This window comes from Rana temporaria, chromosome 3 (assembly GCF_905171775.1).
Source record: "Rana temporaria chromosome 3, aRanTem1.1, whole genome shotgun sequence".
NCBI lineage: Eukaryota > Metazoa > Chordata > Amphibia > Anura > Ranidae > Rana > Rana temporaria.
Genome location: NC_053491.1, coordinates 192,883,102 through 192,901,234, shown reverse-complemented (window position 1 = coordinate 192,901,234; position 18,133 = coordinate 192,883,102). Strand labels below are relative to the sequence as shown.

The 18,133-nt window shown below is 43.2% G+C and overlaps 1 protein-coding gene across 1 annotated transcript in view; it reads left to right on the top strand.

Moving 5' to 3' along the window:
* The window catches only part of CCT2 (chaperonin containing TCP1 subunit 2), a 34,770-nt gene extending 18,817 nt beyond the window's left edge, over positions 1–15,953 (top strand). Inside the window, exons 8-16 of the mRNA XM_040344020.1 lie at positions 4,807–4,907; positions 4,984–5,111; positions 6,404–6,507; positions 7,484–7,603; positions 7,780–7,908; positions 7,993–8,096; positions 8,203–8,302; positions 12,332–12,473; positions 15,411–15,953. Coding sequence (XP_040199954.1) covers positions 4,807–4,907; positions 4,984–5,111; positions 6,404–6,507; positions 7,484–7,603; positions 7,780–7,908; positions 7,993–8,096; positions 8,203–8,302; positions 12,332–12,473; positions 15,411–15,441 — 959 coding nt within the window. The 3' untranslated portion in view covers positions 15,442–15,953. The remainder of the gene's footprint in view (positions 1–4,806; positions 4,908–4,983; positions 5,112–6,403; positions 6,508–7,483; positions 7,604–7,779; positions 7,909–7,992; positions 8,097–8,202; positions 8,303–12,331; positions 12,474–15,410) is intronic.
* The last annotated feature ends 2,180 nt before the right edge of the window (positions 15,954–18,133 follow it).

Genomic DNA, 18,133 nt, shown 5'->3' with positions numbered 1-18,133 from the left:
TTGGCGCTATATAAATCCTGTATTATAATAATATATGTTTTATTTGATCCATATGGGATTTTATCAGAACAATTTAATCTGCAAATAAAATAGCCATAACTTCCCTTTCAATTTCAAGTTTGATTTGACCATACAGAGTTGATCAGCCAGCGCAAAATATTGATAGTTTTGCATCGGTTGTCAGCACTGAGAGACTTTGTTCATGAATATTGAAAGATTTGATTCAAGGTATCGCCACAGAATGGTGATATGTTAACAAAAATAGACTAAACATGTGCCTTGTCCCTTAAATTGGAGATAATGGTAAAGAAATGGTACTTTGAGTGTATAGGCACTGAGGTACACAATGTTGGAATTAATTTTTTTTTTTATTAAAAATGAAATACATTCAGACAGACAATGACTAAAAAACTTTGCAAAGTAAGGTTTGCCTAGATACTGATACTGCACACAACTCATACACCAAGAAAGGATCCTGAATTATTACAGTATTCTTGTTGCAATAACAAATGATTGTTCTTTCAGTCTTGGTGGGAGTTGGTCATTTTTGGTAGTAGCCTGGCTCTACATGTTGCGCGTATATATATGCTGCTTCAGGAGCTTTAGGCATACAATAATGCATTCAACACACAGGGTTTGGCAACAAGGTAGGAAACAAAATAGATGGATACTGTTGTATTGTTATGGGCATAACATTACAATGGTTTGTGATCTTTGGAGTGGCGGAGAATAGCGAGCAACCATCCATCTATGATATGTTGATATTCAACCACTGTATTTTCTGAGGAACACATCTCTCTTCAGAGACCCTCTGCAGCTCCCACTATCATTTAGAACAGTGGTCTCCAAACTGCGGCCCGAGGGCCTGATGCAGCCCTTTGCTTGCCTTTTTCCGGCTTTTGGGGCACTATCCCTCCCACTGATATGAGACACTATTATGTCATCTGACACCAACAATGGAGCACCATTTCTCCCACTGACACAACTAATAGAGCACTATTATTCCCTAGGATACCAGCAATTCCTCCCCCTAATACCAGATGTTTACTAACGATGATGCCAGGAAAATTTCCACTCCCGCTGGCCAAGGTCCGGCCCTCCAAGAGTCTGAAGAAGGACAATAAACCGGCCCTTTGTTTAGAATGTTTGGAGACCCCTGATCTAGAAGTCACAGGCCTGTGACTTATCCTTTACCCATTTTATTATACTGTTTTAATCGCATCACTGTTTAACTGGGATTCAATGATATGGACCAGTCACTTTCTTGATGTTGCATATAGAGGTCGACCGATATATCGGTCGGCCGATATTTGGGCGTTTTTATTAAATCGGCATCGGCCGATTATTGTAAAAAAATCGTCCGATTCGCGGCATTCGCGTCCATTACAAAAAAACGGCTGGCATGGCCGCCTGCCCCCTGCAGTACTGACAAGTGCTCTAGCAGCGTGTGTCCCTGAATCCTCCATCCGCACGCCCACTATTGAAGTCAAGGAAAGATTTTACTGGCCTTGCATCGTAGCGCCCCCGCCCCGCCCCCGCTCCGCCCCCTCCCTTGGCGCGCTGTATTGGATAAACAATTGCAAGCTAAGGAGAGATTTCACTGGCATTCATCGTACCGCCCCGCCCTGTCCCTCCCTCGGCGTGCTGTATTAGATACTTGTAAAGTGCCAATGATTGTTTCTCTAATACAGCACGCCGAGGGAGGGGAGGGGCGGGGCGGTACGATGAATGCCAGTGAAATCTCTCCCTAGCTTCTCTATAGTGGCCGTGCGGGTGTATGAATCAAAAATATATTGCTTCAAGAGCACTGATCAGTACTGCAAGTCAGGTGGCAGATACTTGTAAAGGGCCAATGATTGTTTCTCTGCCACCTGACTTGCAGTACTGACCAGTGCTCTTGAAGCAATGTATTCTTGAATCCTCCGCCCGCACAGCCACTATAGAGAAGCCAAGGAGAGATTTCACTGCCATTCCTCGTACTGCCCCGCCCCTCCCCTCCCTCGGCATGCTGTAATAGAGAAAAAATCAGCTTCCACCTGACATGGTAACATCCCCCAGCAGGAGATCGTGGACACTGGACAGCACTAGCTCTGTCTTCCTTTCCTGCTGAGGGGGAGCCTGCTGGCTGCTCCTATTACACGTGTTCAATGATTTGCTGGTCATCTCATCGGCATGAACCTAGCCTATAAGGTGCATGCAGATAGATACCTGCAGACTTAATTTTATGTCTTTTTAAAGTGAAACCTGGCTGAGGCTGGCATTGAGAAGATGAGGATGACTGGGTGCATATCAGAGTTACATTGTGGAGATCCTCTTCACAATGTAACTCTCATCCTCATTCATTTTCACAATGCATTGCAAATCAATCATCTTCATTACCGCAACGCAGCACCACCCACCCCCCCCCCACAACGCAGCACCACCCATCCCCCCCCCCACAACGCAGCACCACCCATCCCCCCCCACAATGCAGCACCGGCCCCCCCCCCCCCCCACAACGCGGCACCACCCCCCCCCCCCCCCCACCACGCAGCACCACCCATCCCTCTGCACAACGCAGCACCACCCATCCCTCCTGCACAACGCAGCACCACCCATCCCTCCTGCACAACGCAGCACCACCCATCCCTCCTGCACAACGCAGCACCACCCATCCCTCCTGCACAACGCAGCACCACCCATCCCTCCTGCACAACGCAGCACCACCCATCCCTCCTGCACAACGCAGCACCACCCATCCCTCCTGCACAACGCAGCACCACCCATCCCTCCTGCACAACGCAGCACCACCCATCCCTCCTGCACAACGCAGCACCACCCATCCCTCCTGCACAACGCAGCACCACCCATCCCTCCTGCACAACGCAGCACCACCCATCCCTCCTGCACAACGCAGCACCACCCATCCCTCCTGCACAACGCAGCACCACCCATCCCTCCTGCACATCGCAGCACCACCCATCCCTCCTGCACAACGCAGCACCACCCATCCCTCCTGCACAACGCAGCACCACCCATCCCTCCTGCACAACGCAGCACCACCCATCCCTCCTGCACAACGCAGCACCACCCACGCCTAGCACCACCCATCCCTCCTGCACAACGCAGCACCACCCATCCCTCCTGCACAACGCAGCACCACCCATCCCTCCTGCACAACGCAGCACCACCCACGCCTAGCACCACCCATCCCTCCTGCACAACGCAGCACCACCCATCCCTCCTGCACAACGCAGCACCACCCATCCCTCCTGCACAACGCAGCACCACCCATCCCTCCTGCACAACGCAGCACCACCCATCCCTCCTGCACAACGCAGCACCACCCATCCCTCCTGCACAACGCAGCACCACCCATCCCTCCTGCACAACGCAGCACCACCCATCCCTCCTGCACAACGCAGCACCACCCATCCCTCCTGCACAACGCAGCACCACCCATCCCTCCTGCACAACGCAGCACCACCCATCCCTCCTGCACAACGCAGCACCACCCATCCCTCCTGCACAACGCAGCACCACCCATCCCTCCTGCACAACGCAGCACCACCCATCCCTCTGCACCACCCATCCCTCTGCACAACGCAGCACCACCCATCCCTCTGCACCACCCATCCCTCTGCACCACCCATCCCTCTGCACCACCCATCCCTCTGCACCACCCATCCCTCTGCACCACCCATCCCTCTGCACAACGCAGCACCACCCATCCCTCTGCACCACCCATCCCTCTGCACAACGCAGCACCACCCATCCCTCTGCACCACCCATCCCTCTGCACAACGCAGCACCACCCATCCCTCTGCACCACCCATCCCTCTGCACAACGCAGCACCACCCATCCCTCTGCACCACCCATCCCTCTGCACCACCCATCCCTCTGCACCACCCATCCCTCTGCACCACCCATCCCTCTGCACCACCCATCCCTCTGCACCACCCATCCCTCTGCACCACCCATCCCTCTGCACCACCCATCCCTCTGCACAATTCAGCACCACCCATCCCTCTGCACAATTCAGCACCACCCATCCCTCTGCACAATTCAGCACCACCCATCCCTCTGCACAATTCAGCACCACCCATCCCTCTGCACAATTCAGCACCACCCATCCCTCTCCACAATTCAGCACCACCCGCACCTAGCAAAAAATAAAAAAATCGGCCGCAAAAATCGGCATTATATATCGGCCATCGGCCGCCCTGATTTCTAAATATCGGCATCGGCCATAGAAAAACCCATATCGGTCTACCTCTAGTTGCATATCTGTTACACCCACCGTATCCTTGGATATCCATCTACTTTGCTGCCTACCTTGTCGGCAAACCCTGTGTGTTGAATGCATTAATGTATGCCTAAAGCTTCTGAAGAAGCATCTAAATATACGAGTAACATGTTGAGCCAAGCTACTACAAAACATGACCAACTCTCACAAAGACTAATGGAACAATCATTTGTTTTTGCAACAAGAATACGGTCATTATCCAGGATCTTTTCTTGGTGTAGTGATGTTGAGGTCAGCGGAAAGAACCAAAGCATGCAACGGGGGACTAGCTATGTGGACCACACCCAGAAGCATTGGATACCAGGTTGTCCGAGATATCAGTACAGCAAAATTTTAAGACCCCCATCTGCTGTATTATGTAAAATTTGCAACCGGGTAATTTTTTAATATTTTTTTAGTGTTTAATCTTAATTGAGTTCAGTAGATTTGTATAGAGACCACGTATGTGTTTTTTGTATTTTTGTGAAATCTTCCTGTTTAATCCTTTTGCATAGTTCAAACTGATGGTTTATCGTTTTAGGTTTCTTGTTGGACAAAAAAATTGGTGTGAATCAACCAAAACGCATTGAGAATGCTAAAATACTTATTGCTAATACAGGAATGGATACTGACAAGATTAAGGTTAGTGATTTTTGTATGCTTTAATTTATTTCCTTTTGTTGATTCCTATGAACCGTTAATAAAATTAATCCTTTAGGTGTTTGGCTCAAGAGTGCGAGTAGACTCAACCGCAAAAGTGGCAGAGATTGAGCAAGCAGAGAAGGAGAAGATGAAAGAGAAGGTGGAACGAATTCTAAAACATGGAATCAACTGCTTTATCAACAGGTAATGATAACTCTGATTGTTGGATTAAAAGCTTCATTCTGATGTTTTGCTAGGTATTGTGGCATTAGTATGGAAACTGATCTTACTGTGGAGAATTCATTGCCTTTTCAGGTTCTTACTGTGCTTTTAGTTTTTCTAGATATTAAAATGAGGACCTAGAACATTAATGCTATAATATACTGACTGTACTGTAATTGATGGTTTCAGAATGCTTTGTGTTTTATTGCTGCTTTTCCAAAAGCAAGTCAATAAGTTGTCAATTTTTGTTGAAAATTATGCACTCCCTTACTACCTTATTTAACCACTTATGGACCAGCCGCCGTCGTACGTTACTTTGGCGCTAAATACTGTTGTTATGGCAGCAGATAACAACCATAACACCGATTTATTTTAAAAATTGGCAGAAGGTCCTTTTTTAGATTCACCATTATTGGCAGGGGGAGATGTTTCCCCCTCCCGTCGCTTTCCGGTCATCTCCACTGCTTACCTGAGACGATCGGGTCCTTTCCCCTCTGAGGCTAGAAGTAGTATAATAATAATAATAATACATTTTTTTTTTCAAATAGTCAGATTTTTTTTCTGCTTTCCAAAAAAATGCTTCTAAACTCAACTGCCTAGAAACGGCTATAAATGACCCTGTGTACATGTACTGATAACGAAGCAGGGTTCAGGGTCAGCTGAAAAAAACGCCCAACTAAACATCCGTTTACCAGCTGCAGTGTAAATGAAGCTTAAGCAAATATGGTGTGACTGTAGGCCGTTGTCTGGGATATAGATAGAGTGATATTTTATAGATAGATAGATAGATAGATAGATAGATAGATAGATAGATAGATAGATAGATAGATAGATAGATAGATAGATAGATAGATAGATAGATAGATAGAGAGAGATAGATAGAGAGATAGAGAGATAGAGAGAGAGATAGATATATATATAGATATAGATATATATAGATATATATATAGATATAGATATAGAGAGATATATATTTATATATATATATATAAGTAATCTCTAAGTAATTTTCTAGCAAAAAGAGGGAGATTTTAAATCGCGTGTAAAAAGAAAAAAGCCTGGTCCTTAGGTGGTTAAACATTTGTTTAGAGAGAGGGAGACGGTCAATGCTGTGACCTAAACTGAAATTTTTTACATTTATTACAATAGAGAAAATATAGGACAGCAAGCAAAGTTAACACTGCAATAACTCAAAATATGTGCTCACTGAGTTTTGACTATACCTTGTATCTTATTGTAAACCTTCTTCTTCTTTTTTTTTTTTTTTATCATAGGCAACTGATTTACAATTACCCTGAACAGTTGTTTGCAACAGCTGGTGTTATGGCCATAGAACATGCAGATTTTGTGGGTGTGGAGCGTCTGGCACTTGTGACAGGTAAACTTACTTTTAAGTCAAGGACCCCCTTTGTATTTGGTGTTTCAGGTGCAAATTAAGAAAATTGGTTACATTCTTGTCAATTCAATATCGAACGATGCTTTGTTACCACCGCAATACATCTTGCAGATACTTTTTGTTGATACTCAAATGGTCTCCTCTGCACTCAAGAAGTTGATTGCTGGGTGCACACTCTGGCTTCTACATCATCTCTATCTAGACTTGCACCAGAAAACAACACTATTGAGTGAGAGCTGAAGAGAAGGCCAGAGTTGCAGTATGCGCACAGTCTGGGAGCTTCATTGGAACATAAAAAATGATTTCATTTAGGCCCCTTTCACACTGGTGTGGGAGGTGCAGTGGTGGTAAAGCAAAGCTTTACCACTAATTTTGCGGTGCTATTTGGCGAGAAAGGGTTAAACCCGCCTGCAATGCGCTTCTGCAGAGGCGCATTGCCGGCAGTATAGCAGTGGTGTCCTATTGATTTCAATGGGCAGGAGCTACAAAGATGCAGCTAGCAGGACATTTTTTTTTCTCCATCCTGCTAGCGCACTGCTCCCGTGTGCAAGCCCTCTGGCTTTCACACGGGAGAAACGGCAGCCGCTGTTTCAGGTCTGTTTGCAGGTGCTACTTTTAGCACAATAGCGCCTGCAAACCGCCCTAGTGTGAATGGGGTCCAACAATAACCATAACGATGCCTTTCTCTGATTAAAAATAAAAAAGAATAAAGATGCCTGCCGTGGTAATTGTTTTGTAGAAGTGACAATTTAATTTGAAAATGACTGCATATATTTCAGCTGTAGTTTTCCTATTTATGAACAATCATATTGACTTTTATACGGGTCAAACTATCCAGAAATTTCAAAACAAATGCTGTGTTTAACATTTTTGTAGCATCATACTGTGCTGTCTATGCTAACCTGTGCTAAAACAGTCTGCTTTGTTTTTTTTCATCTGACACCTTTTTTGTTTTCAGGTGGAGACATCGCTTCCACTTTTGATCATCCTGAGCTCGTAAAACTTGGAAGCTGTAAACTTATTGAAGAAGTAATGATTGGCGAAGATAATCTCATCCATTTCTCAGGGGTTGCATTGGGTATGTATGGGTTTCTAAATGTGACACTTTTTTTAAAGAAGAAAAAAAAAATGTTTGCAGTAGCTGTTCTCATACTCCATCTCACAAAGTATCTGCATATGGGCTCAATCTGTAAAAGTGAAGTAGATGCCCTACCATTACTGGATAAACCTCAGTATTGTAAATGTACTTTTCAGGAGAAGCTTGTACAATTGTTCTTCGTGGAGCAACACAGCAGATTTTGGATGAAGCGGAGAGATCCTTGCATGATGCCCTCTGTGTATTGTCCCAGACTGTTAAGGATTCAAGAACAGTTTATGGAGGAGGTATTTAATTTGAGTTATTCATTCCCAAACTGCTTGTACGGTCCTGCTATTTTGTATGTAAACTTTCTGTTTGTGATCTTTTAGGATGCTCTGAAATGCTAATGGCCCATGCAGTAACCGAGTTGGCCAAAAGAACCCCTGGCAAAGAGTCTGTGGCTATGGAGTCTTTTGCCATAGCTTTAAGAACGGTAAGCTCTAGAATCTAAGAGTGAGCATGTTGCTTGTGATTATTTATGTACAAGATAAAAATCGAATGCATTATCTCACAATAATTATTATTTTTGTTTTTTAAAGCTTCCAACTATCATAGCAGACAATGCCGGCTATGACAGTGCTGACCTGGTGTCTCAGCTCAGAGCAGCTCACAGTGAAGGAAAGATGACATATGGACTCGGTAAAGATTATTTTTAAAGAAAATAAGTGCCAACAGAAATGGAAGGTTTTTAACTGCAAGACCTCTGATTCTAAAACTGCTTACTTGTTAGTCACTGATGCAGAACAATTAATCGGAAAATTTGTTTTGTTTTCATTGACTGCATGTACGTTCCAGGTCACGCATGCATGATCTAGAAAGGACTAAAGTCAGATCAGACATGACTGGCCAGTTACTAGCATTTTTAGGACAATGGCAGCCTTTGCATCTCTTGAGGCACAGGTGTCGTTTAGGTTTGCTTTGGAAGAGGGCAGTATAACCATCCATGTGACCTGTGTGTTTAAAGCCCAACTCTGCGCAAAAAAGTTTTCCCATACAGTGGGGCTGTACCCGTACTGCACGGTTTAACTGCTCGTTTTTGTCTAGGGAATGTACTTGCCTAATCCTCCAATCTCCCTGTACAAGACCAGACCCAGTGGCTCCTGTACCCCCAAGGTCTTCTGAGGTGAACTGTTCCTGATGTCGTCACGCCCAAAGACCTGCTCTGGATGTAAAAGTGTCAGGAACAGTCCACCCATTGATTGGGGAGGGGGGCGGGCGTTTGCCGGTGAAGCAGAGGATCAAGTGAGTGGGAGTGACATTATTGCAGTCCAGCTGTTCAGTCGGCTGAAGACTCAAAACCTGAATGGAAGACCGGAGTGAAGATTAGAGGTGCACTGAATGGAAATTTTGGTTATTGAACCAGAAAATGAAGAATGCACAATAAATTAGTTTTAAAAATAAATATATATATTCGTCTTAATATCATGAATTTAAATTAATATAAGTTTGTCGGACATTATCGGCACCTTTTTTAGTGCAACAAAAGCACAAGAAATTCTATGCATGTCTTCACTCTGGTCCGTTGCGCTTCCATGTTTCAAATTCTCACTTGCTTGCATTTTTGGTCAGTTAAAAAACATTGCACTTCCTGCTCAAAATTCATTGAAAACGCATCAATAACCCACTCGTGTTACGTTTTTGATGCCGTTTTGGAGTCCTATGACTCATGAAAATGGAATCGTGGCAAAATTGTGAGTTTCCGGCACCGTTATCAGCATCTTTGTCTCTTATCGGCCAAATGTCTGATATGTTTTGGCCACCGGTTTATCTCTAGTGAAGATGGAAGTGCCTGGGACCCGCTGGATAGATCACACCGTAGCGCTGGAGTGTTTCTTTGGCAGGCAAGTCTGTCAGAATGTGCTAGCATGCTGTGCATACTGGCACATTATGGAAAATATAGTGCATCTGGAAAGTATTCACAGCGCTTCACTTTTTCCACATTTTGTTATGTTACAGCCTTTTTCCAAAATGGCATAAATTCTTTTCCTCAAAATTCTAAAAACAATACCCCATAATGACAGCTTGAAAGAAGTTGGTTTGAAATCTTTGCAAATTTTAATAAAAAATCCCATGTACAGAAGTATTTTGCAGCCTTTGACACTCAAAATTATGCTCAGTTGTATCCTGTTTCCCACTGATTATCCTTGAGATGTTTCTACAACTTGATTGGAGTCCACCTGTGATAAATTCAGTTGATTGGAAATTATTTGGAAAGGCACACACATCTATATAATGTCCCACAGTTAACAGCATGTCATAGCACAAACCAAGCCATGAATGCCAAGGAGATTTGTCTGTATTTTTCTGAGACAGGATTGTATCTCGGCACAGAGCTGGGGAAGGGTACAGAAACTTTTTTGCAGCATTGAAGGGCCCAATGAGCAGTGGCCTCCATCATCCGTAAATGGAAGAATTTTGGAACCACCGGGACTCCTCCTAGAGCAGGCCAAACTGAGCAATAGGGCCTTGGGGAAGTGACCAATATCCCAATGATCCCTCTGACAGAGCTCCAGCAGTTCTCTGTGGAGAGAGCACAACCTTCCAGAACAACTATCTGCAGCACTTCACCAATCAGGCCTGTATGGTAGAGTGGCCAGACGGAAGCCACTCCTAAGTAAAAGGCACATGGCGGCCTGCCTGGCATTAGCCAAAAGGCACCTGAAGGACACTCTGACAATGAGAAACAAAATTCTCTGGTCTGATGAAACAAATATTGAACTGTTTGGCCTGAAAGTCATGTCTGGAGGAAACCAGGCAGCATTCATCACCTGGCTAATACCACCCCTACAGTGAAGCATGGTGGTGGCAGCATCATGCCGTGGAGATGTTTTTCAGTGGCAGGAACTGGGAGGCTAGTCGGGATCGAGGGAAAGATGTATGCAGCAATGTACAGAGACATCCTTGAAGAAAACCTGCTCCAGAGCACTCTGGACCTCAGACTGGGTTGAAGGTTCATCTTCCAACAGAACAACGACCCTAAGTGCAGCGTCCCACTCAGGACATGTGGGAACTGCAAAAGTATTACTTCTTTGTCATTGCTATATTGCATGTCATTTTGCATTGCTACACCTGTGGTATCCCTGTTCATAGGCTGGTCAAGTGTGCTTCATACTTCCCACCACAAGATGGGGCTAGCACCACTCTGGGATATCTATCCCAGCTCAGGTTTATCTGTGGTCAGTTGTTCAGTTCAGGAGGTCAGTGTGCAGAGAGAAAGCAGAATGTCAAGGTGAGAGAGAAGGTCAGTCCAGAGAAGGGACAAATTGGAACTGCTCAAATCAAAGGGTAAAAGCCACCAACCGGCAGCAAAGACCTTTGAGAATAAAGGTGAAGGATTTCTTAGCCACCGGCGACCTCACCAATGTCACTGGATTCAAAAGGGACCAGAAACAAGTAAGCATTATACTGAACCACAGCCTGAGTCCAGGATTACTAAAGCCTATTAACAGTGGATCAGCAGAATTCCTCTATTTACCCGGAGACTGTATTCTAACTGGATGTTTGTACTGCAACCAAAACCAGTCACAGTAAAAGTTGTGAGTTGTATCCTACCACTGTCTACCTCCTTCTTCAACATTGCTACTACAACTGGTTGTACCACCATTAACGGTACTGGCGTCACGACACATACCATCAAGGGACCCAGCCGCCACAGGCACTCTAACACCCCTGTCATCACGGGCACCTCAACCACCATCTCGGCTGGCGTTTCCCTATCAGAGCGTGCCCCGGAGGATTCCGTGCTGTCTTCCTCTTCACTGTGCGACCGGCCCAGGGAGGCTTTCTGCTAACCGTGAGTAAACGGATGAACTGTATTATTGCTGTCTCATCGGCCCACCGTGCACTTCACGTGTTCCCCCTGCGGTTCTGGCACGTCGCATAAGCACACAGCCAAGATAACATGGGAGTGGCTACGGGACAACTCTGTGAATGTTGCCCAGAGCCCAGACTTAAATCTGATTAAATGTCTCTGCAGAGATCTGAAAATGGCTGTGCACTGATGCTCCCCATCCAACCTAATGTCACTTGAGAGGTCCTGCAAAGAATGAGAGAAGCTGCCCAAGGGTGCCAAGCTAGTAGAATCGTACTCCAAAAAGACTTAACGCTGTAATTGGTGCCAAAGGTGCCTCAACAAACTATTTAGCAAAGGCTGTGAGTACTTGTGTACATGGGATTTTTTTCTTTTTTTTAAATAAATTTGCAAAGATTTCAAACAAACTTCTTTCAAGTTGTCGTCATTATGGGGTATTGTTTGTAGAATTTTGAGGAACATTTATTTGATCCATTTGGAAATAAGGCTGTAAATAACAAAAACTGAAGCGCTGTGAATACTTTCTGGATGCACTGTACCTGCAGGGGACCCCTAAAAAGAAACAAAATGCTTCTACTCTTAAATACTACCGCTTTTCAGACCAGTTGTGACTGAATCTCTTTTAAGGTGCCTAATTTTAAGTTTAGGTGTTGCAGATTAGAGTTAGAATCCTAGTAACCTAATTTTTTGCATGTTAATGTTAACTTTTTTTTACATGAAATGTTTTTGTGGATGCACTAAAAAAAACAAAAAAAAAGCACAATGTACTACTGTGACCAGTATGTGAGGGCTGCAAGTTTAGGCGGGGGAACTTAAACATTGCTGTAGAGATATGAATGTTTTATATTTATTTGTAGACATGAAAAATGGCATCATTGGAGATATGGGAGAGCTGGGAATAACCGAGAGCTTCCAGGTGAAGAGACAAGTTTTGCTGAGTGCTGCTGAAGCAGCTGAAGTCATCCTACGTGTAGACAATATTATTAAAGCTGCACCAAGGTAACAAAAAATAAAATTTTATAGTCGTAGATTTACCTATTCCTTTGAACATTGTCAACAAATATGCTACACCAGCACCCATAATTTTTTTTCCATGCTATATATATTTTACCATATGTCTTCTTTTGCTTTTTTTTTTTTTTTTCTTAGTTTTAACTTTGTGTCCCCCTTACTCATCGGGAAATGTAGTTATTGATATTTCTTATTTTGATCAAAACCTTATTTTTTTGGTATCCAAGTCCTATTCAAAAGAAAATTGATGCAAGCATGGGTGCTTCTTTTATAGGCATATTTTCAACATCCAAATCAACATTTCTGTAGTTACTGAGATACTAAGATTATAAAAATATGTATGGTTGTGGAAGTGAATAAACAGATGTGTATTGCTGTGTAGCAACACTTTTTTTTTTTTTTTTCTGCATATGTAGCCTTGAGATTCTCTTGTTCACATTTTTAAATGAAATGACATCCTCAACTACATTAAAAGCTCTACTTGGAGGTTGACTTGAGTTTTTTGCACTGCTCATCTCTTGCCAGCAGAAAGGCGTTCAGCAGAGCTGGGCAATTTCCTAGTGTTTATAAAGCCTATAAGGCTGCATTCACACCTGAGCATTTCGTTTTCAGGCAGAAAGTTGCATGCTTTTACCGTGATTTTTCAAAAAATCACCAATGTAAAAAGCAGAAAAATGCCTGTAATCTGCCCAGAAAGAAGCTTGTGTACTTTTTTGAGCTTCAGGCGTTTTGCTTCAGGCTACAAAATGCTCAGATGTGAGCAGGGGCCATTTTAAATGTTGGGCATTTTTCAGGCGTTTTTTTTTTTTCTGGCATTTTAAGAGCTAAAAACGCTCAGGTGTGAATGCAGTGTTTAAAGTGGAGTTTCACGCATTAGATCCCCCCCCCCCTTCCGTGCCACAATTGGCACCTTTCGGGGGGGGGGGATGGGACAGGATGATTTTGACAGGTATCCTTTCCCACTTCCGGCAGTCCTGGTCGTGGCCCGTTAACGCCGGGCTTCCTTACCCACTCCTACAGCGCTGCAAAGGTGCGGCTAGCAGGACTTTTTTTTTTTTACCGGCCTGCCAGCACACCGCTCCAGTGTAAAAAGCCCTCAGGCTTTCACACTGGAGTGACAGAAGTGGCACATTCAGGGCGCTTTGCAGGCACTATTTTTAGCGTTCTAGCGCCTGCAAAGTGCCTCCAGTGTGAAAGCAGCCTAGGGCCCCCTTCACATTTTGTACGACAAGTCGTTCCCTGTGATTTCCAAAGACATCCATTCAAAGTAGTATGACTTCAAGTCGTTCCAACTTCAAAGTAGTCTCATTAGAACCCTGCAGGTGCAGCAGCTAAATGATAATTCTAAAATTGTTTCCCACACATGTGCACATAGACAGACAAACCATTACTTTTGCATTATTGCAAAAGGTAATCCCTGCAATGCACACAGATGACACAAAGGGCAAAGTTACTCTTAAGCAGACACTTCATTGTCCGTTTACACATTGTATATGCAGCCTTTATCTGAGTAAGTTACAATATTGTTAGGAAACCAATATAAAGCATACATAAAAACATATACAGATACCTAAAAACCATTCCTTAAGCAGTAGTGTGATCATTACTTTATAGTACCTAACCACTGTACTGTGGCTTAATCTTTTTGAATTTGGTGGTATATGACCTTCCTGCAAAGACAAGTTTAGTTTATATTTGAAAAGTGTAACCATAACTAATTTAGGCCTAGGTGATTTGCTTCTTTTTCTATGCTGATGTCCTTGCAGGAGTAGAGAATACTTCTAAACATCATTCTTGCATGTGTTCCAGGAACAAACTCATTTATCACATTAAGTGGATATGCCTCTGGTGCACATAGGGCTACAGAGCTCAGGCTGTGGATAAGAAAATCCAGTGGATGTGTATTTTAGTAACATGATTCTAGGAAGTCCCAAAAGAACTTGGTAGATGACCGTTCAGAATTAAAGGTCAAGTTCACCTTTTTAACAAAAATAATAAATGCACATTTTTTTTTTTTTTGCAGGTAAAAAAAAAATGTGCATTTACAATGTTTTTTGTTTTGGGATCCTGTAAAGCATTGCACCAGCAATCAGCATGTCGCTGGTACCATGTAGGACTCCTGCAGACCTGTCCGTGTATCTGTATGCTCATACCTCCATAGGGGCAAGCAGACACTCACTGACGGGAAGAGTAAATAAACTTTATTGAGAACTACAAGCAGACTGCTGCAAAGTCTTATGGGACTTGTAGTTTCCCATTCACAGGGGACTGAGAATGAATGACGTATTTATCCTCACTGGAGAGGGGGAATGGCTGCAGCTGCTAGAACATGTTACATGTTTTACCCTGAATATGGGTGGAACATGTAACCTGTTCCAAAAAGGGAACTTATCCTTTAAATCAGGAATATCCAGCCTACGGCCCTCCAGCTGTTACCAAACTATACCTCCCATGAGGCATTGTAAAACTGACATGCACAGACCTGACTAGGCATGATGGGAATTGTAGTTCCTGAACAACTGGAGGGCCATAGTTTGGAGACCCCTGCTTTAAAGCACGTAGAATATGCAAAACCACAAATTGCAAACCGTTCTTACAGGTTATTTCATGAGAATGGGGTATCGGTATCGTTTTTATATAATGGTTTCTTTTGACTTCTCTTCAGGTTTCAATTTTGAAAGACCTTTATGAAAGGTTGCTTTTAGAAGGGGTGAAAAAAAAAAAAAATCTATTGCTTACGGGCTTAGATACTTGTCTGGAATTTGTCCAGTTTCTAATCATGTCATACTTTTTCAAAAGATAAGCTGTGAATATAGATATGAAGGATTGAATGACGTCTTAATATGTTATATTTTTTCGTCTGTAATGGTTTTTACCTTGATTGTGCCTGTTTTTCAGTCTAATAGTTCTAATGTTCTCTTTTAGGAAACGTGTGCCTGACCATCATCCTTGCTAAACTTCCCAGTGGATGGCTGAGCTTGCAAACCAGGCTGCATATAGATGCAGTGCCAGAGGCACAGTGAAAGCTAAACACCATTGACATCTTGGCACTTGAGAGTTGGGCCCACATTGTGGTTTATTTATTAGTTAATGCTTGTTCATTCTTTTTTCCTCCACTGAAATAAATTTTGATAATACAGCTGTATTCCTTCCATACAAAGCACTAAAGTGTCATGAGATGTGTTTATTGAATGAGCAAAACATGTTAAATTTAGAGGCAGTTATTTTACTTTTGAGCAGAATCCTTTGTTCATTTTTGGTAGGTCAAATGTGTAATGAGATTCATGACAATATAATCCATGCCATTGGAACAAAATGCATTGATGAGAACATTGCCATACACAGATATCCCAAGAATTTGCCTGCACCAAAAAGCATGAATGAAGACAATGTTTATTACATGTTTTGTGTGAAACAAATTTATGGAAGATTTTGAGATCAAAACGGTTAAAATATTGCAAGAAAAAGCATGCTTTGAGACTCATTCCTCATTAAAATTCTCATGTATGATAAAAGTGTATGCATTGACTCAACTTTTCAAGCATTTTGATTGCTTGTGAGTGACCCATTACAATTTTTGTCATATACACAGGACTATATTTACGTGGAAGAGTCAACCATCTATTCACCTTTTGATTGGCAACATGCAGCTAAATTGCGGCGAAAGCACGATGGGCCAGTTACAGTGGAACTAAAATCCACTTGGTAGTGGGTGGTCGTTTATCATAATGAGCAAGTATTTACAGCATGCTTGCACATTATGACTCATTTGCCTTTTTATAGTAATCCCCTCCACCAGTACCCAGTCCAGGCTCCATTTGCTGCTCTGTCCCCTGCCACTGTTTCTTTGGGTCTTGCTTCTTTTCAACCACTGGCAATGTAACTCTTGCATGTGCATACAAGAGTTACTTAATTTCCTGTTTTTGGCACCCTACTGATGGAAAGAATGAGCTGGCACTCTTATGATGCATGTGCTGTTAAATGTACATAGAAACATTAAAAAAAAAAGACTTCTAGAAGCCAGGTGGAAAGATTTTTTTTACTGCAGGACTCCAGCTCAGCTTTAAAGAAAACCTGGCACGGTTGGGCGTATGCAAGAATCTGAACATGCATATTAATTATGAAAGATATACATTTGAACTTGACAATTTTGCTAAAGGGTCAGAGGTTACCTGAAATCTGTTGCTGGCTAGCCAGCTGCCTGACATCTCATGTTGTGTAACCACACCTTAGTGTGCATAATGGGGTTAAATAACAGACGTATGATGTAAACCAAGTAGCTTTAAATTCCGAAGAATGCATGCAACTTGTTTCACTAATTAGAACAGAAGACAAGTCTTGGCTTGTTCAAACCACATTGCACAGAAACGTGCATTGATTTTATTTTTATATGCAGGCCATATCAAGTGCAAAATTCCAACATGATGCACCGTAGCAAACCTGAGGGCAGGTGGACTGAAGGGGAGCCCACCTCTTCTTAAAGGTACAGGAGCACACCAGCATGTAGCTCAATGGATGCAAAGGTGTTGGTGCTTTTCTGGACCAATACAAACCTGAATGTGATATGAAAAATAAAAACTCAAATAAAAAAAATTAGTAAATAGATTTTTAAAAATTCCATGTCTTAAAATTGAGTGCGCCAAGGTTAAAAAGCATATACAGCTCATCCGTTTTACTAAGGAGCTCTTGTGCTCTAATTGTTCTCACTCTTACGTTTTCGACAATGTCACGTGTGGTGCGACTGTGGTTTACATACACGTGCACAGGCTGGGAACGAGGGAGGGGGCACCGCACTGCCAACTCTGAAAGTGACCGGCAGTTAGAGCGGCTGCATCATTTTAACTTTGAAGCCGGCTGAACAAAACCCACAAAAGCTGATGGCTGCTACTGCAGCCAACAGATTGTGATTAAAGGTTCAATCTTTGGATGTACATACAAAGGGCTAAACTGGATATGTGGCTGTAAAAAACTAAAAGGCATGTTAACTAATGCTAGCAATCTGGTGAACAAAATGGAGGAACTAGGACTACTCCTCATGTATGAGGATTTTGACTTTGTGGAAGAAACAGAGATTTGGTCTGACAGTACACATGACTGGCTTGCAACTTTACAGGGGTATGCCCTATTTTGTGCGTGTACATCAAGAGTGATTTGACAGTGAACATGAGCAATGACACTAACGGAGCAATAGGAGTGGATGACTTGTGGCTGGAACTTCAAAGGAAAGAAACAAATGGGGAAATAGCGGGGTATGCTACAGGCCCCCTACCCTCGGATGAAAAGGAAACTGATCGCCTTTCACAGTTAAAAACAGCGGTGAGGCAGGACGATATAATAGTTATGGGGGTTAGATGGCGACTAGGCAGATGGAACTGCTCACTCTTCTAAGGTTCGGCACTTCTGAAATGTCTTAAACAATTTTATGTGTCAGTTGGTGGATGACAAAGCTTGCCTAGACCCACTAATCGCATACTACCCAGAGCTAATAGCGGATGTGGAAGTAAAAAATACTTTGGGAAACGGCAATCACAGGGTAATTATGTTCACTGTAAAGCACAGGAAAAGCAAACACGAGGTTAGGACAAGAACATTAAATTTCAAGAGCGCAAACTACCAAACTTGGCTCCATACTTCATGTCATTAAATGG